This window comes from Hydra viridissima, unplaced genomic scaffold (assembly GCF_058129835.1).
Source record: "Hydra viridissima isolate aposymbiotic clone 2 unplaced genomic scaffold, HvirCarnegie_v1 scaffold_13, whole genome shotgun sequence".
Classification (NCBI taxonomy): domain Eukaryota; kingdom Metazoa; phylum Cnidaria; class Hydrozoa; order Anthoathecata; family Hydridae; genus Hydra; species Hydra viridissima.
This window is the reverse complement of record NW_028324312.1, coordinates 6,250,020-6,274,860: the sequence shown is the minus strand read 5'-3', so window position 1 is coordinate 6,274,860 and position 24,841 is coordinate 6,250,020. Positions and strand designations below refer to the sequence as shown.

The following is a 24,841-nucleotide window of genomic DNA, read 5'->3' as shown; positions in this document are numbered from 1 at the left end:
GTTCCCTGAAACTTCTTAGTAAGCCTATTTAAACGCGAAGTTATAATTACTTTGTTCTATGTGTTTTTCTGAACTAAAAAAATTAAATTCATAATTTGAAAATGAGAGCTGGAGACTACTTAGCTTAAAATGAGAGCTGGAGACTACTTAGCTTAAAATGAGAGCTGGAGACTACTTAGTTTAAAATGAGGCGGCAGAACATAAACAACACAAACATTATAAATTTACACAATTTTCGATTACTTTCTACTACAGTTTAAGAGTAATTATTTTAAAACACTTAAAGTGCAAGTGTCTAAATTACCACACCTTGATTTGGAGATAAAACAATATAATAAATACTTTTTTTATAAAACAATTTGCGTCTTTGTTCTATCTGCAGTTTTTGTTAAAACAACATAAAATAGATTAGTAAACTGGTTTAGACGAAAAGAGTAAACGAAAAAAAACGTGAAAAGTTTGATGGCTTTTGTTCCTTTGCTTTTGTTTAATGCAAAAATAAGAAATGTGCGACGCCTTTTTAAAATTTTCTACTCTATCTAAATGCGTAAATTTTTTTTTAAAAAATTTAAAGACCGAGGAATTGCTTGCACTTATGCATTAAGATGAGCGCGGCTAATATCTGATAATTAGTTAAAACGTAAATAAATATGATAGCCAAGGACAGCTCTTTACAAGCGTGTGTACAACAACTTCCAATCATATAGTAGAGCATAGAGAGTGACACGGGGACAAAACTATCCCCACCCCATTCGCATCAGGTTTGTCCCCATCCCCAGCCCATTCTCATCCCTATCGCTTCTGCTTCTCCCCTATCCAGTAACCGCATCAGAAATAATAATTCACTTACAAAATCTTTATACTTTAATATACTTTTTATTAATACAAAAATTAGAACTGTTCATGGTTGAAAAAAGTTAACACATCCATTTCTTTTTTCAAACCATGCAGGAAAAGAATGCATTGACACAATCTGGATGAAGTTAGGTCCTTCTACCCTCCAGTATTCTTCAAGCAGTTGAAAATGATTGTTCTGACGATGTGCTTATTGCTAGAATTTAAAACACTTGATTGTGCTGCCTGTGACAAATTCAGATAGAGTGCTGTTCTACTTTTCCAATATGAAGAAATGTTATCTTCAGAACCTGTGCTTTTCTAGTAGGTCTCAGTTCAGCTAAAACTGTTTAATAAAAAGGTGCGTTAAAGTTTGTGTGAAAAGTTAATTACCGTTACCACGGAAACAGATCTGTTACCGCTACCATGTCACTGAAGCAGAGTTACAGCAATCGTGGTAAGTACAGCGTTTGAAATGACCGACATGACACAATTGTTACTTACGATGTTGCAAGTATTCATTATCTTCATCTGAGCCTGCTTCATCATCCTCATTCGAGTCTAGTTCAGCCTCCACATCCTAGGCTAAATTATCACTCTCATGCCAGCCTAAATATTTTTCTAACCAACTTCAAAATTTAACTATAACTCCAACATGTAACTCCAACTTGAACGCATCAAATGTTGCAACACTTCGCAGAAAGGCTCGAAGAGAATTTGAAAAATGTTTCACAGCGCCACCAATCTTGACACACACAAAAAAACTAATTTAGCTTGATTTTCTTAATGTCTTAACTAATTGTTATTAAAATTTAACTCGTTTACTTTTCCTCAATTATAAGGGGAAAACTTAACGCTTTTTTTTTCTTCTTAAGAATTGATTTTTTTTTTTTTAATTTTCAAGATATTTTTTCTCTTTTTTAATATCTTTATATAGAGTAAAAAATTCTCCATAAAAACAAAGCCAAAAACTATTTATTTAAAAAGATAATTGAATTTGAAACTAAACCGTTAAATCTTACCTCAGCTTACTTTATTTCTTATTTTCAAACAATAATACTAAAAAATCTCGCTTATTTCCAGTTGTGCTATTAAATACAACTCTTTCATGGTGATAAGTTACTTATACTTAGAGTTATCAGGTAAAGTACAAACCCGAATTTGCAAATCACTAATAAAAAAAGATGTAATAATGCGAACACGCTTTTCTCGAATTTTCATCGATGTTTCGATGGCCTTTCTTTTGGAGTAGCTCAGTGATTGTGACTGAGAATTGTTTCTTTTGCCTGTCGCCCATTAAGCAAAAATCATCAAATATGTGTTAATTCTTCTTTTTTTTTTTTTTAAACAATCACCGTGGCTATTCCATCTTTAATTACAGTAATTGGTCATAAACACAATTGTATCCCATAGTTAACTGAATAATTGACTATCCAGTAGTTAACGGAATATTAAAAGGATTTTCAAAAAATATAAAAATTTTTTGCTAACAGTTTGTTAAAGCAGAAAGAATAACAAGTTGAAGTTTAAAGGGCGCGCTATTACATAAGAATATTATGACAGCTATCTATATATGTTCTGACAAATAAAAAGCATTTGATTTACAGATTTTGAAATGAAATTTTATTACATAAGATTTTTAAAATGTACATACACATGTAATTTATGCATAATACATAATGAAAGTCATCGACGCTTGAGTGTGAATAGAAGTGGTACTGATATGTAGCTACTTGCCACCACCAAAGACAAGTTTTTAACAACTATAGTTTCACTTCATCGAATGAGTTGAAATAGTGACCTTGTTTCCAATTTTCTGGCATTTAATGGTATTTATCATTACGTACATACTGGTTGTCTCCATTGGAAACCGGTTGTTGTTACACAAACAAAGAAATCATTTTAATCAAAATTAAAAAGGGAAAAATGGTGAATATAAAAGAAAATTCCTTATTGTTGCATTTACTTAAAAAAAATTCTCTTACGTTCCTATCATTTTAAAATTGCTTTTTTATACGTTTTCATATGTAAATTTGATTTTACATTTCTGTAAATTTAAGCAAATGCATGTGCATTGGTAATAACCACTAACACACAAATTTAAGTAAGTGCTTTTTTTTCTTTTTTTACTGGAAATTTCTGGTGAAAAGTATAATATTAGTATATTAAAGCATGACATACTTTTAATAAAATTTTAAAATTTCATATTTTGGTTACTTACAGCTACTATATGTTGAATTTATTATATTATGTAGCTAAATACAAGTTACCAGTAAAACTTCTCTTCTTGCAAAAGATAATGTCACTCGTCAGTCAATATACATCAAAATGGTTCCCAACAAATCTCTTAGATTTCAATGAAAAAGAGTTTAAAATAGTTGTTTGCTTTGGAAGTTTAGTTTTGGGTGCAAAGTTTGGGCTAGATTTAGCAAAGAAAATTAGCATGTCAGGAAGTTCTAAGAATACAATTGTAAAAGCAATGCATAATCTCCTAAAGCCATATTTAAACTGTGGTCTTTTGGTTAGAGGTGAGTTTTCAGCCTTGTTACCACAGCAGTTTTATTTTCTTACAAATGGATCATACATCATTGTGAATTATGGATCCTATGGCACTGTTCCAATTAAAGTTCAGAAATACCAAACTGACTTGCTGGTAAGAAAAATGTGTTACTGTCATAATAGGAGAGTGTATTTGTATATGTATACTTGCTTGTTTTGGTTGTGTATTTATGTATGTATGTATGTATGTATGTATGTATGTATGTATGTATGTATGTATGTATGTATGTATGTATGTATGTATGTATGTATGTATGTATGTATGTATGTATGTATGTATGTATGTATGTATGTATGTATGTATGTATGTATGCTTGTATATTTGTACATATGTATGTATGCATAATTAAATATATTTTGTGGGTTTTACATAGTCATAATTAGTATGGGCTAAACTTTCCTTTAAACAATATTTTGTTTCAAAATTTTTGATTTTGCATTTATCTTTTTCTATTTGGTAGCGCACCTTTAAATAAAGTTCAACTTCTCTCACTCTGTTTTGTTTTTTTTTTGTTTTTCTAACTTCTTCATTTTATCTTTTTTTTACCATTTTCTAATGAAGTATCATCTTTGGTTTGGTAATCATTTCTTTTGCAATGTTGTTTCAGGTCTTGCTACAAGAAGTAAACACTTATTAATGGCTATTTTAACTTCCTAAAAAGATAAATTAACTGAACTTTGATCATGCACATTTTGCTAATGGCTCCTCTGCACCCTTATTAGTATATATCTGTCATAATCACTTTTTAAAGAGAGCTAGTAAAACTCATAAACATGTAGAATTTTTTCTTTTTTAAAGGTCCTACTGATGAATTCATGAATTGAGTGAAGTAGAAATCAAATAACTGAGTCCAATATTCTCAGAATACTATAAGAGTTTTTAATGTGTTAAATTCAATAATTTATATGTAATAATTCAGAATACTTAGTTGTCTATATCACTTTAGCAACAATCATCTTAACTTATGTAATCTTTTGTACATCCACAAATGGCAACAACTTTTTTATGTGTCATGACTGATTGTATATTTTCTTTAAAAGCCTAATGAAGTTAAGTGTTAAGCTAAACTCATATCTTAAACTTAACTTTAGAGGCAAACAGAATGTTGTCCAGACTTGTTCTATCGTTTTACACTGATTGAAAAGTATGAAGAAAGTCGTGTTATTGTTGCAAATGCTGTTGGATGTCACCCTGAAAACCTTGTGTTTGTTGAAAATGTCACAGAAGGTATCAATTGTTCCCTTCGCTCTCTTTTCCGAAACTTTAGCAAAAACGACTCATTGTTATGTTTACGCAGCATTGGCTACAGTGCTGTTTTAAAAGCAGTAGATGTTCTTGCAAAAGAATATAATGTTAAAGTTATAAATTTGGAAATTCAATTTCCAATTCTTTCAAAGGATGATTTTTGCGTGCAATTTGAAGAAGCTATTCTGAAACATCCAAGAATTAAGTTAGCAATTTTTGATCACATTACCAGTGCATCTTCTGTTGTTTTGCCAATTCATGAGCTTGGAATTATATGCCAAAAATACAATGTTATATCAGTGGTTGATGGGGCTCATGCACCTGGCCAGTTATATTTGGATATTGAGGCATACAATGTTGACATTTATGTGGGTATGTTTATAGTTTTAATATATATATATATATATATATATATATATATATATATATATATATATATATATATATATATATATATATATATATATTTTAATCATTATCATTATAAACATTCCATTAGTCTAAAAGTTTAACACAAATCATTCTATGATTTAATCTCAATCATAATCATGTGTTTAAATTTTTTGTCTAATATATTTAAATCTTTTTATTTGATTTACCTGTATGCAAAAAGATCAGAATACTGTTTATGATGAATCAGAATCTTTCTTTATGTACCACTAATAACATATTATTTCTTATTGTTTTACAAAAGTAGACATTTTTAAACTGATAAGAATTGCTAAGTACAGTAATTTTATTTGAAAGTAAATTTTTGAAATTAATTTTCAGGTAATTTGCATAAATGGTTTTATACACCTAAGAGTTGTGCTATTATGTATGTAAAGAGTAAATTACATGATCAGATGCAGCCATCATGGGTTTCACATCATGCCTACATGAACTTTCATCAACGATTTTGGAGACAAGGGACAAAGAACTACACTGCAATGCTTACTGCTGGATATGCAGTTGGAGAATTTATGGAGAACATTGGTGGGATTGTAAGAAAACTTTTGCTTACCATTTATATGCATAAAAACTTTGTTGTAGCTTGCAACCAACATTCATGATTATGAGTATCTGTGAGTACTTTTAAATGTTGAGCTCTTTTTAACAAAGAAGAGTTTGCTCTATGTTTTAATGTTTTATTGTGCTGTGTATGTATGCATCTATGTTAACATCCAATTTCTCTTTTTTTATAACCATAAATGTAAACAGCCCTTTTCCTCTTGTTTTTTTTTTTTTTTTTCTTTTCTTCTGCTTCCATATAACTGGTATGTAGAGGTATCACAAGTTAAAATCTTTGCTATGATGCAAAAAAAAAAAAAAATTAGCAAATTTTAAAAACTGTATTATATTGTAATACAATAATATTAAATTGTATATTGGTTGGAAATTGCTCTTATGATAAATAATCACCAATCACATAATCAATAGTCTATGAAATGATAAATATCATGAAATGACAAATTGGTAATTATGCCTCTGCAGTAATGTATCCCCATAAAAACTTTTTCTTAATGTCAAGGAGCATCACAGTTGATCTAGAATACAACCTTATATACAAAATACTTATATTATGACTAAAGAATCTCAGAAAAGTCATTGAGGCATGTTAGAATTTTATTTATTTGGTGATTTTAACAAAGTATATAAATTTCAGTTATTTAATTAGTTCTGGGACTGGGGACAAGTTATCATATTGGGTACTTTAGACCAATTATTTATTTTTACCAATATTCTAAGTCTAGAAAAAATAAGATAAAACCAAATTTTACAAAATTTAGCCCATTTTATGACTTGGAATAAGTCTCATAATAAGGTTTCTTAAAAGAATTTGTAGTATAGAATTAATATATATATATATATTAATTCTATACTACAAATTTACTAATATATATATATATTAGTAAAGAAAGTTATGAATTTATCTTAAAATTTGTTTCAAATGACACTTTATTTGAATCTGTAGTTCTATAAAGCATCTTATCAAACTCTCTCTTTGATTTTGAAAATGTAGATTAGATCTAAATGTGTGCTCATTTGAGCTACATTCTCTTCCTAATTTTGTAAAAAGTGGATGTATAATATAACACTGTTAGATCAGATCTTTCAAGAAGTTTGCTCATCACATTTGTAAATTGTTCCAGTTATTGCTTTAAAAGAGCAAAAATGTAAATAGTTTCATATGTCTTAATTTTTTGCTACAAGGCCTTACTCTAATATATTCTGTTAGTAATTGTTAATTTATTGAAGTGGTAAATGGCAACATGGAAGTGATTAATCCAAGCCCATGGTGTATTTTTAAATATATTGACTGTCACATTGTAACTAAACTGCTGAATTTTGACTTGACACAATAGGAAGCATTATACTAATCTGAGAATGTAAATGTATTTTTTTTCTTTTGTAAATTAAAGTGCACAGATTCTCTGTGGTAAAAATTGATTCATCAGAAAAAATCTATGATCCTACAATCCATCCAGTAGATGTTCTCACCCATTTTGCAACAAACATCTGATTCTGATTCACTGTTCTCTTTTCCTTTTGTAAGTGTTTGGTCTCTTTATTGTTTAACCAAGTGAACCAATTAGAAATGCCAGGTAGTACAAAGTATGCAATTTTTGTCTTTAATTTTAAATTAACAGACCTATAAAGAGGGGGGAGCTGGTGGGAGTTTCACCCTGGGTGTGGGCTTACTGAGTGACAAAAAAAAACTTTTTAAATACTATTTATTTTTTTGTAAATAGATAATTTGTATTCCCTTTTTAAATAGGAAAGAAAACTTCTTTAAACAAGCCACACGCAAAAACCAAAAGCAAATTAAGTTGTTAAAAATGTTCAAGACTGTTGATTGGAGTAAGTTTGAGGACCAGTATAAGTTGGCTTGGGTCTTGCTCATTCTCTTGACAGGCCTGAGTAACATCTTTTTCACCAATTGATTAATTGTTGGGTAGAATTTTTTGCTGGCTTTAAGTAATTGATTTGTTGCTTTAAAAAGTAATAAGAAAGCGTAATTTTCTCATCTGGATTATCAAAAGTATTTCTATTTTCCTTAAAGTTTGTGAAAAGCTGTTTATAAACAATAAACAGCAAAACATATTAGTATTTCTTTAACTTTAAATATCATGAAGAAAATATATTCTCTAGCTGAAATCAGTCAAGAGGAGTGCTGTTTTATTGCTGTCAATGAAGAGGCTTTTTTTATTGCTGTCATTAAAAATGTACGTATTCAAAGAGTAAGTGGCCTTTGACATCAATTTTTCTCAGTAGGGCACCTTATTTTTAAATATTTTTTTTTTTTTCAATTTTAAGAATTGCTTATCTTTCTTATTTTGTATTAACTGATCTGTATTTGCATGACTGATATCAAACAAACAATCTATCATTTCCACATGTTTTTTCTCATTAAGTTACTCCTAATTGTTTCTTGCTTTGTGTTTTGCTAACTTGTTGTATTCATCATAAAGATATAAAATATTTTGAACAATGTTTTTATCACCAACGAAAAATCTAGATTCTATCCAGAACAGACATAGATGATCATATACTTTCTTTACAGTTTCTCACTTACATTTGTTTTTTATATATTGGAAATAAACAAAAGACTTCTTAACATCTTTTCTTGAAGGCAATCAAATGTTTTACATGGTTTCAAAACCCAATAGTGTTTTGTGTGGACTTGCAAGTGTTGATTTCCTCCTTGTCAACACAGATTTTTAAACTCAGCCATATTTTTTTTTCTAAACATTTAAGACTTAATTTAGACAATTTTTAAACGCAAGTTATAGTAATCAATAAATTATCTTAGTAATCTAGTAGTTTGCTGTCAATCTATAAAGAAAAAATATTTTCGGAATCTGCTCTTCAAGAGCTTTAAATGATATTGATGTAATTATTCTAACATAAACATTTAAATTAGCAGATGATCTGAATAATCCAGGAATTTTCCAATGACCTGAATAATGCAGGAATCTTTGCTAAAATCTCTTTATTTACAAGTTATGTAGTTACTCTAAATATTGTTCAAATAATGTAAAGTTTGGTCAGTAGCATTGTTAAATCATGCAGCATTTTTTGTAAACATGCTCTTTGACATCAAGGAAATTATTTTGTTGGGGCGTCCCACACTGTGGTATATATATCTTGTTGTGTGTGTGAGCATTCTATTTTTTGTAATTTTTATATATGCAAACATAAACATTTATATTACATATGTTTAAACAGAAAGTTTATATGAGAGTAACTTTTTCATGATATGATCCTGGTTTTTTGATGGGAAAATTGTCAAAAGATTTTTTTAAATCCTTTTTTGAGTAAACTTTTTTAAGCTTTAGTTAACAAATTTAAAAGAATTTTGCAATCAAATCTTACAATTTTATAAGTATAAAAATTTATATATATAAAAATACTAAAGCAAGATTTAACTTTTAAATTGGTTTTACAAAAACTGGTGATTAAATTTAAACAAATTAAATTAAGAAAATGAGGCATGGATTAAATCAATCTCATGCAATAATCCTTTTACAATTCCGCCCAAATCTTTAATAACTGTTGTTTAAGATTTTCAATTGAAGTTTTCTGTCAATCCAGCTCAATACATGCTTAATAGGATTTAAGTCAGACGGCCGAGCACAGCAAGGAGTAACTTTGTAGCCTTTTTCATTGAATTGATCTTGAATTGAATGCGCAGTATGAACTGTGGCACTATCCTTTTAATATATTTACTTTTTACTTCTTTCATAAAACTATTTAGCCAACTGTTAAACACTTTTCTAGAGTATCTTTATAGCTATATTGATTGGTTCATCAGGCATATATGTTACTGAGACCTGGATCTTTGTGAAAAACATTGGCGCCGAGTCCACTGGGACAACAGGGGCAGTGGCCCCCTCAGAAATTTATGCACAGGGGCAAGAGTGTCAATTCGCCCCCGTAATAATCTGTGATAATATGTTATTAGTTTATTGCTGCAGCTGATAGAAGCACCAGCAAGTGTGAATTGCACTTTGACAGCCTTTTCAAGTATCGTTGCAAGTTTTCATAAAATCTGTCACAAATGTTTTTGAATTCCTTCAAAGATTTTGAGTTGATGGCTTCTTCTGGCAAAGAACTCTTTTGTTTTGTTTATTACTTAAATTTAGCGATGCGTAATTTACGAATAACCCTAATAAAAAAACAATTCGAAAAATCGATTTTAAAATACTGAAATTCCAAGCCATTAAATGACATTTATTTAAATCTCAATTACGTTAATCGATGCGGCTGAAGTTTTTATATTTAAAGATTACTCTGTGTAATTAATGTTAACTGTCTACTGTTGGAAATAGGTATTTATTGTAAGTTTTTTTTTTTTTTTTTTAGCATTATTTAAAAATTAGTATATAACCGATATAGAAAAATTATTTTCCATTCACTAGCAATTTTCTCTCATGCATGTACACTAAACTTTTCACATCCAATAAATAAAATAAGTTATTTTTCAACCTTGTTTGTTTCAAGTGAACAAACACAAACAAAAAGTTGTCTTTTTGTCTGTCGTACATTTTGAATAGCATTAAGTGCCAGGCAAAACCAAACCAATATAAAAACCATTCGACCATTGCAGTGCTTTTCTGAAAATACTTATTGAAAAGAAACAGTAACAAATAAAACAACAGAAACAAAATTGACCCATGCTTGAACGGCAGAAAAATTCTTTACTTCCTTTTAGTGCATTATATTAACTGAAGATGTATGTTTTAAAAACTTTTTTTTTGTCTTTTTTATTGTTATAAAATGCTATTGGGATATGTCTTTCGATCTGTTATATGAACTCCTGACTTCCAGTCATTCATTTTAGTATGCACTGCTTTCAAAATCCTACTCTTTTCATTTTTTGCTGCTCTGTCTCCAATTTTTGTGCTCATTCAGGAAGATAATTGGAAAATATCTATAATATAATTTTGCAGAACAATTTTTTATAACTAAATTGGTATTATCCCTGTTAAATTATTTATAGCTATTTTTTTTTATGTTTACCACAAGGTCAAAAATCAGCAATAGAATCATTAGTATGGCTATGTTAAAATACTTAAATAGAACCAGCAATAAATCTACTGTCCCAGTTCATGATAGACAATCAGACTCAGCAATAGCTTTATTACCATCTATTGAGCAGCCAGCATCATCAACAACTTTGGCTTCCTCCGAACAATCTTCAGAACTGTTTGATTCAACTGAATCTTCTTGTAATGAACCTGCCAAGCAGGCTTCTAGAAAATCAAACTGTAAATTTCTCAATTCCTGGCTTGACACATAAAAATGGCTTCATTATGACAAAGACAAAGATAAAACATTCTGTTCAATATGACAAAGAAATGAAACTAACAAGGCTGTTTATTCAAATTTTACTACAGAAGGATTTGATAATTGGAAAAAAGCCGTTGAAAGGTTTAACATGCATGAAAAATCAGTAAATCACCGACAAAATATTACCAAAGAATCTTACAAAGATAAAGGTATAAATATATCTTCACAAATTTCATCCTCGCACCAAAAATATATGAAGGAATCAAGAGAAACTCTTGATAAAATTATTTCCACTGTTGCCTTACTCGCAAGACAAGGACTAGCCATTCAAGGTCATACAGAAGAAGTTTCAAATTTGAGTCAGTTTTTAAAAGTTAGAGCTACAGATGTTTTGCCAGAACAAAATGCAAATGGATTTCGCATGAAATAATAAACGAATTGCTTCAAATGATAGCATCCGAATTATTAAAAAAATAAAAGCATCAGAGTTATTACTTTGAGATTAAAAAAATAATAGCATCAGAGTTATTAATTGAGACCATTTTGTCCTACATGATGGATGTTGCGATACACATTACTTGTATCAATACTGAACATTTATGAGGAATTACAGAACTTCTTTTCAGAACGGATTCAGGAAGCAACTAGATTAGGTAGATACATTTATTATGTTGAAAATTACTATTAGCATCCTAAAACATTTGGAAGGAGCTAATACCATTATCCAGAGTAAAAGTTTACATTTAAAAACATGCAATGATATTATTGATACATTGAAAGACACCATTTATAACATGAGAGAAAAATTTAATTCTGTCATGTGGGAAGAATTAAAAGAGGAATGGAAACTTCTTGATTTAGATGAACCTAAAGAACCAAGGAAAAGAAAGCTGCCAATTAGATTTGGCTGTGGATTAACAGAGCCACACATTTTCACACCAAAAGAGCGTTACAATCAAGTCTACAAAAAAGTTATTGATTTCGTTCTAGACGGCCTAGCATCAAGGTTTACCTCTGACTCCCAATTGTTGTTATTGAATGCAGAGTCTTTTCTAATAAATTTAGAAGTCTCTCCAAAAACAATTTGTGACTTTTATAAAGGTGATCTAAATATAGATCGACTTAAATTGTATAGGGACATGTTTCATGATATAATTGAAGCCAAAAATTTAAAATTAGCATCTTTCATGGACGTTTTAAATGTTTTGAAATGTCATAAAAATAGCATGATTCATCTAATCAAGCTAAAAAAATTCGTGCACTTAATTATGACAGTTCCAATAACAACATGTACTACAGAGCGATCATTTTCTATGCTAAGAAGAATGAAGATGTATTTAAGAAATACAATGACCCAGAAGAGATTAAATCACTTGTCCATTATCAATTGTCACAATGAAGAATTGGATATTCTGGATATGACAAAGATTGGTAATGAATTTGTAAAAATGACAACCATTCGAAGCAATACTTTTGCTATAAAAATTGTTAGTTCATAAGTTAATAAAAAATACCATATTTTATATTGAATAAATATATGTGTACCTTACCAAGTACCTTTTTCATTTATTTTCAACTTATATCAAAAATAAAATCAATTTTCTCTCTTATTTTTTGCATTTCAAGTAGATAATAGTCTCTAGTGTTCTTATTGAAGTTAAGGGTCATCCATAAATGATGTCAGTAGATTAAGGAAGGGGAGGGGGAAATTTTTGCCTCCTAGCATTTCAGTTCACCCCCTTGGTCAAAATCAAAAGTCGGCGCCTATGGTGAAAAACATATCCCCATTTACTAGCCGAGCTTCTGGCTGCTTGTAATCTTGATATAACAGCGAGATGAATACTTTTCATGTTTGTATCTTTTAACATAAAAATGTCCTTTGTGATTTTGTACCTCAAAAAAATTTATTCACAGGTAAAAAATCGGTAATTATTTGGTTAGTTATCAATAGAAGAAAGGAAAGTGTTGCACACGCACAGAAAAAAGGTGCCAATAAATAGAGGAACTCTTATTCTAAATAAAAAAATCTTTTGTTTTGACAATCATCAAAAAAATAGAACGATATCATAAAAAATTTGCTCTCATAAACTTTCTGGACACACTGTATATGTATGTATGTCTGTCTGTATGTCTGTCTGTATGTATATATGTATGTATGTATGTATGTATGTATGTATGTATGTATGTATGTATGTATGTATGTATGTATGTATGTATGTATGTATGTATGTATGTATGTATGTATGTATGTATGTATGTATGTATGTATGTATGTATGTATGTATCCTCAGAGCCATCTTCATTCTTATATCACTCCGCTTGTCGATTGGGCAGTCCAGTTATACACTCATGAATGGGGTACAGAAGAGATCCAAATACCGGCAGATATGAAGGCACCATACATGCGAACGGTGTACTTACCAAATATCTATACTGAGGTTTATGGAGGCGATAGTATTGCTGCTGAAACATTGATGAAATACTTCTTAAAAGAAGAGCGTTTGGTAATTTTCATCAACCCTGTTCAAGGACGCTTGTCTACAAGAGTTTCTGCGCAAATCTTTAGCAGGCGCTATGAATATATCTATGCTGCTAATTTGATTAAAAGAAAGGCAGACGAATTAATAGAAAAAATGGCAGCACGTGAAGTTATTAATTATTAATTTATGTATTATTGTCATACTATATATAAAATATATTAAGGTATGAGTATTTTAGAACTCATTATTCTGTAAGAAAGAAAATTTAACTAATATATAGACTTTTGTAATTGTTCTTTGAAATTTTTCTCTTATGATTTCCGAAAAAGTCCCTCCGGCTGACATTCTAATAAACATAAGTGCTTTTTTGTAAGTTAAACACTTAAAACGATATTAGGTTTTGTGCCGAAGCTAAAAACTCAGGCGAAAAAATGTTTTAAGTTAGGTAGATTTATGTTTTTAGATTTAGGTAACTCATAAAAATAATCTTTGCAATGCTAAAAGGTGAAGTAAATCAATAAGTCAAACACTGTTGGGTTTTTTTCAAGTGCACTTTTGTAAATAAAATATCTTCAGCAAAAATTAAAATCATTTTAAACCCAAAATTCAATATAATAATCTTAGTGAAAGTAATAAAAGAACAAATGGTATTTTTATAGCTAATATTCTTAGTTTTAATTTTCTGTCATAAAAAATTGAACGTCCTATGTTGTCGAGCTAAGGTTTTTCCATAGGCTTTCGTATTGCACATTGTTATACCGGTAGAAATATTGATCCAATGTCTTTATTACAATAACTTGTTTGATTATCAATTATTACTTTGCGGAATGCATTACAATATAATATACTTTAAAAATATTACTCACCATAAATAGCAAAAAATATATCATAAAATTTTAGACAAATTTAACGGTGTAATTGTTTTTTATGATGATGCTCGGTGTGTTGATTGGTCTTATTCTCTGGAGTGCTGAGAGAAGAAACCAATGTTGTCGAACCATCACATACATGTTTAACTTGTCAATTTGATGTTTACTAACCCTTTCACATTTCTTGACGTAATAATCCGGAAAATAGGACTCAAATTTTCTATGGCATAAGTTTTGAATGCTAATAATTATACTTTATTGAATTCGTTCTTAGGAAAGATAGATTGCGTTTGTCTGTTATGACACTTTAAATTTATTGGAGGGTACGAATATTTAACAAAGAGCAGAAAACAACGGTTGAGAAGACTTTTCTTAAGAAATCAATTTGTTTCGCCAAATTTTATACCCTCTTCCATCCTTCCTCTTTTTTGTAAAAAATTAGGACTCCCCTAAATATTTCATTAATAATTACCCAAATTATATCTACAGGATACATTTATATACCCATTACATAAATATAAATTTTTGTTTTAATATTTTTAAGTCTAATAAAATCCACTGAAACGAAGCGTATTTGAACCCTTACTTTAAAAATGGTTGGCTAGAATAAAAGGGCGCTATGAAATAGGTAAATTTCTGTAAAAAAAAACAGTTTTCGATGGATAGAAAAGGTAGCTAAAGATACAATTGACCAGAATCCAATTCTAGTAAATACTTCTATTTAAAATTTCTTTAATATAAACTGATATGCTACTACATTTGAATAACTGAAATCTCTCAGTCATTAAAATCTAAAAAAGTAATTTCGAAATCTTACCTAATTTCTTTTTTACAAGTTCAATCTTTAAAAGAAGATTTTAATTATGAATTTTTTTTTTTACCCGTTATTGCTTTTTACGGATTAAATCTTTCATTATTATTGCTGATGTAAGCAATCATTTCCTCTTCAATTTTAAAAACGGTATTAGCCGGCATTAAAGATCTGCAGAATTCATACATCGCATAAGTTGTTAATATCATATTGCATGATGTTCGTCAAACTGTACTATCAACACCATCTCAAGGCAATTTTCTGGTTGCTGAAAATATCCATTTAGTTTTCATCTCCATCAGTTACAATAATTTCCATTAGATAAGTAACCTCAACTTCCATCTAAAAATAATCCTCAACTGCCACCAGAAAACACAGGCCAGCAATAACTTTCAATATTGTTTTCCCGCTTTGTTCTTCTACTTCATTTATAGTTCTTTGTTTTCTTTCAGTCAGCATGATCACACTTTCCAGCTTTTTGTCCAAGTGCTCTAAGTATAGCTAACCGTGATTATAAATGAAATAATATATGAAATATGAAAAACGAAAACATGAAATATCTGGCCGCATTTTGCAAGATGATTATAAATTTGAATAACTTTTTAAAAGGTTTTTATTTATCAAATGAATTATAAAAAAGCCCATTAGAAAATACACCTACAAAAAAATAATGCATAGTGGAATATATATTATGGAGGTTGTAGAGTAGTCGAGGCAAAATATGGCAACATATCGGAAAAAATACTAAAAAAATGCACAAAACTAAGGCTGGTGAATGAAGGCCCAAGAAATTGAATGAAACCAGATTTTGACAAAAAAAATTTATTTAAGCTCTTTTATATTTCGCTATACTTTTTTTAGTCATTTTAAAATTATCCATACAGTTTATCATTGACGAGCTTTGTTTATACGAAAAAAGTTTAAAAAATTTACAAATGTTCGTCTTGAAAAAATGATAAAATCTGTTCGTGCCAACAACTAATTTCCTTTACCTTAGTGTAATTTGTTTAATAATTTGTTACTTTATCCTGAACAGTCTTATTAAACAAATGATATAAAAGTTTAAACTAATACCATGTGATCAAAGTTTCTGCCATTTTAGTAGTTTTTTTTGTTGGCGGGTGAAAATTTAGAGTTTGTCGGAAACTCGCATGGCTCGCGGATTTCTGCGGCCTCTTTGATGTAAAACAATGAGTTGCACGTCCATCTCTTATACGTCCATGGTTTTACAAACTGTACTTATTTAATTTTGAGGTTATTTCAAAACACGCCCGACAAGCATAACGGAACTGGGTAAAAAGTATAGTGTCCCTTTTATCCTCCTAATTTAATATTTACTTATTTACACGGTATGTTATCATAGATTGTATGATTAAAAATGATCTATTGCAGATAGTGTATAAAATGATGGGGCTAATAATAAGTCCAACCCCTCCCTGCTACGGAAAATGAACAACTTTACTATGATCTCAGAAAGTTGTCAACAATTGTTTCAGATGATATTGACGAGATGAAAAAATATTTCCAAAAAAAATTAACTGTCGGAAAAATTTTTTTTTAAAAGTCTTCTAAGTTGGAAAACAGACACAAATCAAGGCAAAACGGAACCTTTCTTGCGGTTAATAAAAAGATTTTCTTCCTTTGTGCTCTTTACTTTCGATTTTGGATTGCGCCAACTACAGCTATCGAGTCCCAGATAGGCTACTTATACCTTGAACTCGCTGCAATTCTGGTATTTTAGAACTATTCAGACTGGATATCGGTACATCCTGCCATGTTTACTATTTAAATTACTAAATTAAATATGAAAATGAAAATAATTTTTCAGTGAACATTGATTTATTGGTGTATATATATATATATATATATATATATATATATATATATATATATATATATATATATATATATATATATATATATATATATATATATATATGTGGTCATACCAAATAAATTTTCAAAATAGATTAAAAATAAATGTTTTTAAAAAAGTGTTTTAACTAATGACAGGCATGGTGGTTCAATGGCTTGAGAGTTGTGAGAAGGTAAACACTATAACATAAAAAACTAAAAAGTACTTGTTTGTTTTAATATACTTTTGTAAATATATAGATTTTTTCTACTCTATTTATCCTTTATTTATTCATTCCTTTCTTACACTTTTATACACTTTACATCTGGGGTTTAATTTCAAAATAGTGAATTGTTTAATTCAAAGGATTGTTTGATTCTCATAAACTGAGCTGCAACGTATAGATTGTTATCATCTTGTTTTTAAATAACTTCTTAAAGTGGCTTGCTTGTGTACTTTTAGAACCAAAGAATTGTTATTTAGATGTACTTTTTGATGCCTAACTCATGACCAAAATATGATATTGGTGCAAATTACATCAACTCAGATAATTTATGATTGCTATAAATATGTATTTAATATGCATATATCTATGTTATAGGTTATTCTTGACCAACTGAAAGTCTTGAAAGAATACCAGAAACTTTGTGAAAATGCTTTACTGTCTATTAAAAAGGTAATAAATATTTTATTTCAATTTTTAATTGCATTACAATAGATATAGCATTTTGATTATTTTTTTTCAAATCTTTTTTTACTTACTAGATTTAATTTACTAGTAAATAAGTTTATTATAAAAAACTAAAAAACTCTTTTTCTAGTAAATTTAGTTTGGCTTTTATTGAGTACGCTTTCTTCGCTTTTTTTAATTTTTAGATTAAATGGAAAGTATATTCAATTTAGATTTCAAGTAACTCATAAAGAGTTTTGATTAATGAGTTAATTAACATGAGTTTATTAACACAACAATGTTCACTGAAGCTCGTACAGAAATAAAATATTAAATGTGTTGACACATAAAGTGTGCACAAGTATAAGATTTGCTATACCCAGAATATACAGTCTTTATTTCAATTCTTCATTTAACATTGTAACTCCTAAAACTTGTAATTATAGGGAAATCTGTTTTGTTGATATAAAAAATCAGTAGTGATGAATTTGTGTCAGCATTCAGTAAAGATAACTTGTTTGATATTTGATAATTATTGATAATTCGTTAGTAGCAATAATTTGACATCTTGTGTCAAAAGAATGCTATTAAATAATAAAAAAGAAAGCATACTAGCCTAGCTTACTATGAATTTTTAGTTCTATCTAGAGCTGAATCTTATTTAAGTTGCAAATTTTTCAATCCAAATGGGTCTTGTGTTATTTACTACCATTTTGATAACTAAGCTGTTTAATCATTATCAATATTGCCTGTTCTATACATCCTTAACATTGAGGGTAAAATGATTTGCCCTGTAAAGGTCAACAAGCACTAAATGTTGTAAATATTTCTAGAAGATGAAAAAACATTTGTTTAAACTTTAGAGTTTTAGCATTTTACTTTGGTAAAGCTGATCATTTTGAGAAAGTAGAATAAAAATGCGTGCTTGATCTTGAGATAAGTTTTTCTACGGTCTTTGATAAGTTGTTATAGATGTTCAATTTTTGATTTATGAATTAAATTACTGTGCTATGACCTAACAAAGTCCTATGCTTTAAGAAAGTCCTAATTTAAGAAAGGACAAATTTCGTATATATAAAATAGACATTTGGGGAAAATAATTTAGTTATTTTAACTAGATATCTAGATATCTAGTTAGTTAAAATAACTTTTTTTTTCTCTAAATGTTTATTTTATATATACAAAATTTGTCATTTCTTAAATTAGGACTTTCTTAAAGCATAGGACTTTGTTTTGGAAATTAAGTTTTAAACTCAACTTATAAATTGCCAAATTTAAATAACACAAATTGGGCTTAATGCATATATATATATATATATATATATATATATATATATATATATATATATATATATATATATATATATATATATATATATATATATACATATATATACATACATACATACATACATACATACATACATACATACATACATACATACATACATACATACATACATACATACATACATACATATAGAATTTGTTGGCTATTTAAGGTGTTTACAATTTTTCAAAACTCACTCATGCTTATTATGTGATGAATTGTGAAGTAAAATTTGATTCAAAGTATTTATCTAGCAGTAAAGAAATCATGAAACATAAGTAATGCTAATTTTCCCTGAATTATTAGTAGTTCAATAAACTCTAAAAAAATAAATATAAATAATAATTAAATTGCAATTTTAAGATTAACTAAATTTATTTTTGAGTATCACATTTGAACACTAATGCAGGGCTCTATATAGTTACTACCCCTTTAATTGTGCCCCTATCCAGTATAAAGACCAGATCAGAGAGGAAGCAACCAACTATACATTTCTTTTTTTAAGAAATAAATTATAATAGGTTACACCCCTCATATGGTAAGGAGGCAGGTTAGAGGGGCACTGATTTTAGTAACACTCTTGCCATTTTTAGCATTTTTCAGAATTTTTCCAAAGTTGATGAGGTTACAGTTTTTTTCTAATATGATGCAAGTTAATAAAATCACTATTTTTAAGACGGAAATATCCAGAAAATAGTTCTAGAAAAAATGAGTCACTTGTTTGCAAATTTAACCTATTTATATAATGTAGATGATGATATGCAAAAATCAGGAAAATCAGAGATGGTTTCCCACAAAGTTTTCTTGAAATTGATTGAAATATAATGATCTGACCCATCCACATACAAAATTTGCATTTATTAAGTTCAATACAAAGTTATCTTTTGCTGCTGTTGAATGGATGTATATTATGTTATCAATCATAATTTGTTTTGTGGTAGTTTTTTTAAAAATTTATACTTTAATTGTGAAAAATGTTAGTAACATGACTTTTATTTGCATATTAGGTGTTGCATAATTTTGTTTTTACAAATAAATGTGTTAATGAATTTGTTCACATGGCTAATGAATTTAAACTCATTTAGTTTATTTGAGGTTAAGCTAACTCACTTGTTTCCTGAGCCCAAAACTTTTGTTTATGAAATTTTTCTTTACCATTCACTTCACATTTTGTAAGATTTGTGAAGACTTTTCTATTCTTTTTAGAAATGTTTTAGGTAGTTTTGTGTAGTACTTTTTTTTCTTTCTTTCTAATTTGATTAAAGATGTGTAACAATTTACCTGCACTAAAAAGTTCCAAAAAGGTTTTATTTTATTACATAATTTCAAAAAGATAGTTATTTCCTTTTATTTTATTACATAATTTCAAAAAGATAGTTATTTCCTTTTAGAGTGTTAGATAATCACAATTGTTATCTTAATACCAAATGAGTAGCAGATTTTAGGGCTATGCAAAAAGTAAAATCCAAACAGGAGCCCAATAGTATTATTGGGTACCTGTTTGGATATTATTTGGTAATGATTGCACGTGCTCTGTATATTGGGTATTTACAGATTCAATCACCCTTCAGGTTTGATTTCTGAAAAATGATAAAAAAATTGACTGTTTAGTGGGTTAACACATGACTCAATGACATTCCCTAATATTTGTCATTATTATTTTTGTCATTATCATTACTGTTATTTTTTATTGTTTTATAAACCCCTTAAAGTTTACTGGGTTGTTTATGGTATTTTAAGTATCTTTTTTTTTTTTTTTTTTTTTGTGGAAAAGTTATCTTTCATATTATTATTTCATATTATTATTTTTCATTAATGGATCTAATTTTTTTTAAATATTTTTTAAAATAGCTTCAGGATGCAAATACAAACATGTGTTCACTCCAAAATCCAAATATTTTGGCATTAAAGCAAATTCTTTCTGAAGTCATTAAAGGTAAATTGTTAACTTTTAATGAAGAAAAAATTAAATTTTTTTTTCCTGTATTTTTCTCAAATGTTTTTTAAAAATGTACAAAATCTAAGAGTTAACTGTTTTAAAGATTTTGTGAGTTAAATACACTATTTTTTTGTAAGAAAAATTCTTAAAAAGCATATAAATAACATAAATCCAAAAATGTTATAAATGTAATCAATAAAGTAATGATTAGGTCAACTTCTTAAATTAATTGTATTTTAACTGAAAATTAGTTAAAATTGTATATTTCTTCAGGCTCAGAAGCTGTCTTTTTAAATGAAGAAGCTAATAAATGTTTTAATACCCATGCAAATAACTTGCCAGAAACTACTCCTGTACATGAAGACCAAAATCAAAAGAAAAACTGTATTGCTGAGAATGTCCAAAATGAAGGAGTTTCTTGCAATGAGGATGAAAACAAATTATCAGATTTAGAGAAATTCTCAAACCAAATGCAGTGCTTTTCTGGTAAGCTAACAATTTTTCAGAAAACTGTTTTCTGTTTTTTTCTGTTCACTGAAAATTTATTCTAACAATAACAGGTCCAAAAGTTGGTGTAAAGTATCAAGTAGAGGTAAAAAGCCCATTAGCAAATGATGGAGCATATTGGGTACGGCCTATAGAAAAAGAAATCTTTCAAAACAGGCTGCAATTGTTATCTGATTTTTTAAGGTAAAGTTGATAAATTTTTTATTGAGATCTGCTGACTTTTTTTTGAAGATTGAAATTTCCCTCTTTTTTTATTTTTATTTTTTTGATATTTTTTTGTGGTTGTATTTGATTTTGTTGATAATTACAATGATTGGTTCATCACAATTTTTACTTCAGAAAATCAACTGCAGAGGATCAAAGTCTGTGGAAGGTTCAAGATTTTTCAAAAATTTTATGTGTTAAGTCATCTAAAACAAATTTATGGATGCGAGTTCTTGTTGAAAAACATGTAAAGTCCGAGGTAATGATAAAGAAGAAATGTTTAACTTGATATTTAAAACAGTCAGCGGAAGGTTTTTTAAAATGATAATGTGAAGTTACTTTTAAAATACTAATGTGGAGTCAATATAAATATCTAGATAAATATTTTTTCTAAAATGTTACTCATTTTTAATTGATCAAAATAGAATATAATTTTCTCCATGTTTTATACATTCTTTTTAGTAACAATATTTCTATCTATTGTTATTTAAGCAAAAGTTTTTTCAAACACATTCCTTATCATGACGTTGTATTAGCAATAATAACTTTTAAAATTCATATTGTGTTTTGTTCGTGTTTTCATAAACTCAATTATCTGTGTTAATTCCATGAGTTAAACAACAATTTAATGTCAAACTAAAACTCTTCACATCTTTTTACATGGAATTTTTTAATTAAACTCTGTTCTTTAAGAAATGATTAAGTGGGTGGTTTAAACCAGGTTTTAGCTTATAAATAAAATTTAATAAAATTTTATTTAGATTGCAGGATGAAAGCTAGGTCTCATCAATTGAAGCAGAATTACTGATCATTAGTAATCAGTTACCAAATTATTATTTAGTAATAACCAAAATATTACCAATTAAATTTTGGAAAAATTATGAAAGTATAAAGTATAAAATATTATTTTAAACTTCATTTTTCTATTTTTTATAATTATTTTAAAGTTTGCATTGTCTGATCTTTTTATAGTTTGTTTTTTTTTTTCAATATTAATTTGCATATTTATTGTTTTTTTTAATTGCAGAAATTCTTTTTTTTTTTTCTTCTTTTCATTTTCTTTTTTTTTTTAAAAAAAAAAGTTCTATATTTGATTTTAGAAAACTGTTCGATATATTGACTATGGTACAATTGAAAGTTGCCAAGAAAAAAGACTGTCTGCTGTTCCAGATTACCTTGCAAAAATTCCTCAAATGGCATTTCGTTGCTCTTTCTTTGAGAAAGCCATTAATTTGGGGTATGAGGTAATAAATGTTGTGTATAATATAAAAGTTATAGTGAAAATTTTTTTTGTGGTATCTCCTGTCATGTTAAGGAACAGAATAAAGTTGCAAAAGTATTTCCAAATTTGAAAAGGTGTTTTTTTTGCCATGAGTCTAATATAGATATTTTATGTTTTATGCCATTATTTTGGTGTTGCTTGACCATCTACTTAATACTGCTACTGTTTATTTATGGTATACCAACAAATAAAGTTTTGGAAAAGTGATCACCTCATTAAAAAAGTTTTCAATTTTGAATCATAGTTAAATTATATTTTAAAAAAAGATATTTAACTTTGCTTCATTTTAGCAACCTTTGTCGTACATTTCAGTATATTTTAATCAAAGTGATTTTAAGACAACTCTTGAAAGGAGGCATTTTAATAGTTTCAAAAGATTTGATTATTGATGAAACCTCTTAGATTATGAATTATAGTTAAAATTTGTTAAAAGTTTTTAACTTATTTTTTTATTACAAATAAGAATTTCAATAAGTAACACTTGTTTAGCATCTAGTAAAAAAAATCATAGTTTGTTTATTGTGTGTGTGTTTGTCAGAAATGGTACATGATTATATATTTGAAATAGTATTTTTAAATTTAGGCAAAATGGAAATTTAGTGACCTAACAAAAAAACAAGTCTTAAACTTCACATGCGAAAAGATTTTAGTGCGCGATGGATTAAATTTTTGTTTGGGGAAGTTGGAAACTATTGCTCATGATAATGAGCCATCAATAAATATTTCATCATTAATGTTGGACTGCCATGGTAATTCTCAATTTAATTCTTTCATTAAATTACTTGAAGAGACAAATAAGCAGAAATTTAAGATTTTTGGCTTCTGTTTTAAAAGAGTATTTTCTTTATAGCATTAATTTGGTTTGATATTTTAAATCTGGAAAACTATTTACAACAACTTGTATATATTGGTGGTTTATCTTTTAGTTGATAATGAGGAACTTGTTGCCATTAGAAATCCGGTAACATTTTTTGCTTATGATCCTGTTGTACAATTATGAACCAAATTCTATTTTTTTATTACTTTCACAATTATCTAAATTATAAAAAATGTGTTTAAAAATAAAAATGATTTCAAAGGTGAAAAACTTCAAGAAATGTAAACAAAGTATTAACAATTTGTTTTTTTAAATGTACTCTATATATTATGAATAAATTGCAAATGTTTTTTTTATTTTGCCTTGGTATTTTATTTTTGTTTGGTAAAATGTTTAGCTATTCTAATTGTTTAAATATTTTAATAGATATTACATGGCTCAAGAGATGTTCGCACAAAAGATTCTAAAAATAATTTTACTGTAGTAGCAGAAGTCATAAAAAAAGACGAAGAAAAGAAATTAGAAAGCGCCACTACTAAAAAAGAGGTTGAGAAAGTAGGAAATAGTATTTCTACTATTATACTTCCCAAATCTGAGATTGAAGAATCTTCTAAGATAATTAACTGGGGCGATTGTAAAACCCCATCTGCTGATGATTATGAACTTACCTTTGAGCCATTGGACGAGAAAGTATTTGAAACTCAGGCTGACATAAAAATTCAGCAGAGTGTAAACATAAATAATAGTGATGATACAGGTACAGGTAAAGTTCATAAAGACATTACTAAAAGCAATGTATTTGCATCAGAGAATCAGGTTGATACTTCAGAACATGCAAAAGTTGTCCTTGAGAGTAAAGCAGCACTTTCTAGCTTTTCTACAGTCTCACCAGAAAATATTGATAATTTAAACAATTGGCAAAATGATGAAGTGTCAACTGGTTTTGAGCACAATTCTAAAAAGGTAAGTAAGGTTGAGCAAAATAATGAAGAAAAAAAAGGATTTAAATCAAAGAAAGAACCAAATAAAAAGCTGAACAATGATGAGGTCAGTTACTCATTACAACAAGCAAAAGACAATTCGTCAGACATAAATCTAAAAAGTAAAAATAACTTTGAAATCAAAACTTTTTCTGACCATTTGGCTGAGCATAAAACTGAGTGGA

General features: G+C 28.2%; 2 protein-coding genes across 7 annotated transcripts in view; both read left to right on the top strand.

Moving 5' to 3' along the window:
* The first annotated feature begins 2,338 nt into the window (after window positions 1-2,338).
* Window positions 2,339-13,682, top strand: LOC145194912 (uncharacterized). 5 transcript variants are annotated; one of them, XM_090070168.1, is made up of 6 exons: window positions 2,339-2,763; window positions 2,895-2,938; window positions 3,090-3,487; window positions 4,486-5,011; window positions 5,411-5,622; window positions 13,204-13,682. In XM_090070168.1, the coding sequence occupies exons 3-6, from the start codon at window positions 3,134-3,136 to the stop codon at window positions 13,573-13,575; spliced, it is 1,464 nt and encodes a 487-aa protein (XP_089926294.1). In that variant the 5' UTR covers window positions 2,339-2,763; window positions 2,895-2,938; window positions 3,090-3,133; the 3' UTR covers window positions 13,576-13,682. The 5 variants fall into 5 exon arrangements, with proteins under 5 accessions (XP_089926294.1, XP_089926295.1, XP_089926296.1 ...); XM_090070169.1 differs by lacking the exon at window positions 2,895-2,938 and having other exon boundaries at window positions 2,523-2,763; XM_090070170.1 differs by lacking the exons at window positions 2,339-2,763; window positions 2,895-2,938 and having other exon boundaries at window positions 3,016-3,487; window positions 5,411-5,703; window positions 13,204-13,373.
* Window positions 13,683-16,687: 3,005 nt separating this feature from the next.
* Window positions 16,688-24,841, top strand: part of LOC145195058 (uncharacterized) — a 10,338-nt gene continuing 2,184 nt past the window's right edge. The window contains exons 1-11 of one of the 2 annotated variants that reach the window (XM_090069907.1): window positions 16,688-16,834; window positions 17,086-17,120; window positions 17,529-17,603; window positions 20,779-20,863; window positions 21,140-21,352; window positions 21,427-21,556; window positions 21,713-21,836; window positions 22,678-22,821; window positions 23,443-23,608; window positions 23,786-23,820; window positions 24,103-24,841. The exon at window positions 24,103-24,841 is cut by the window's right edge and continues 467 nt beyond it. In XM_090069907.1, coding sequence (XP_089926033.1) covers window positions 17,088-17,120; window positions 17,529-17,603; window positions 20,779-20,863; window positions 21,140-21,352; window positions 21,427-21,556; window positions 21,713-21,836; window positions 22,678-22,821; window positions 23,443-23,608; window positions 23,786-23,820; window positions 24,103-24,841 — 1,744 coding nt within the window. In that variant the 5' untranslated portion in view covers window positions 16,688-16,834; window positions 17,086-17,087. Of the gene's footprint in view, window positions 16,835-16,981; window positions 17,121-17,528; window positions 17,604-20,778; window positions 20,864-21,139; window positions 21,353-21,426; window positions 21,557-21,712; window positions 21,837-22,677; window positions 22,822-23,442; window positions 23,609-23,785; window positions 23,821-24,102 lie in introns of those variants that run through there. The other variant, XM_090069906.1, reaches the window with a different exon arrangement.

Excerpts from the sequence above, each read along its gene's own strand:
- LOC145194912 (XM_090070167.1), top strand. The coding sequence starts at position 3,065 with ATGTTGAATTTATTATATTATGTAGCTAAATACAAGTTACCAGTAAAA. Across the intron at positions 3,488-4,485 it reads AATACCAAACTGACTTGCTG|AGGCAAACAGAATGTTGTCC; the intron begins GTAAGAAAAATG and ends ACTTAACTTTAG. Across the intron at positions 5,623-13,203 it reads TGGAGAACATTGGTGGGATT|AGCCATCTTCATTCTTATAT; the intron begins GTAAGAAAACTT and ends ATGTATCCTCAG.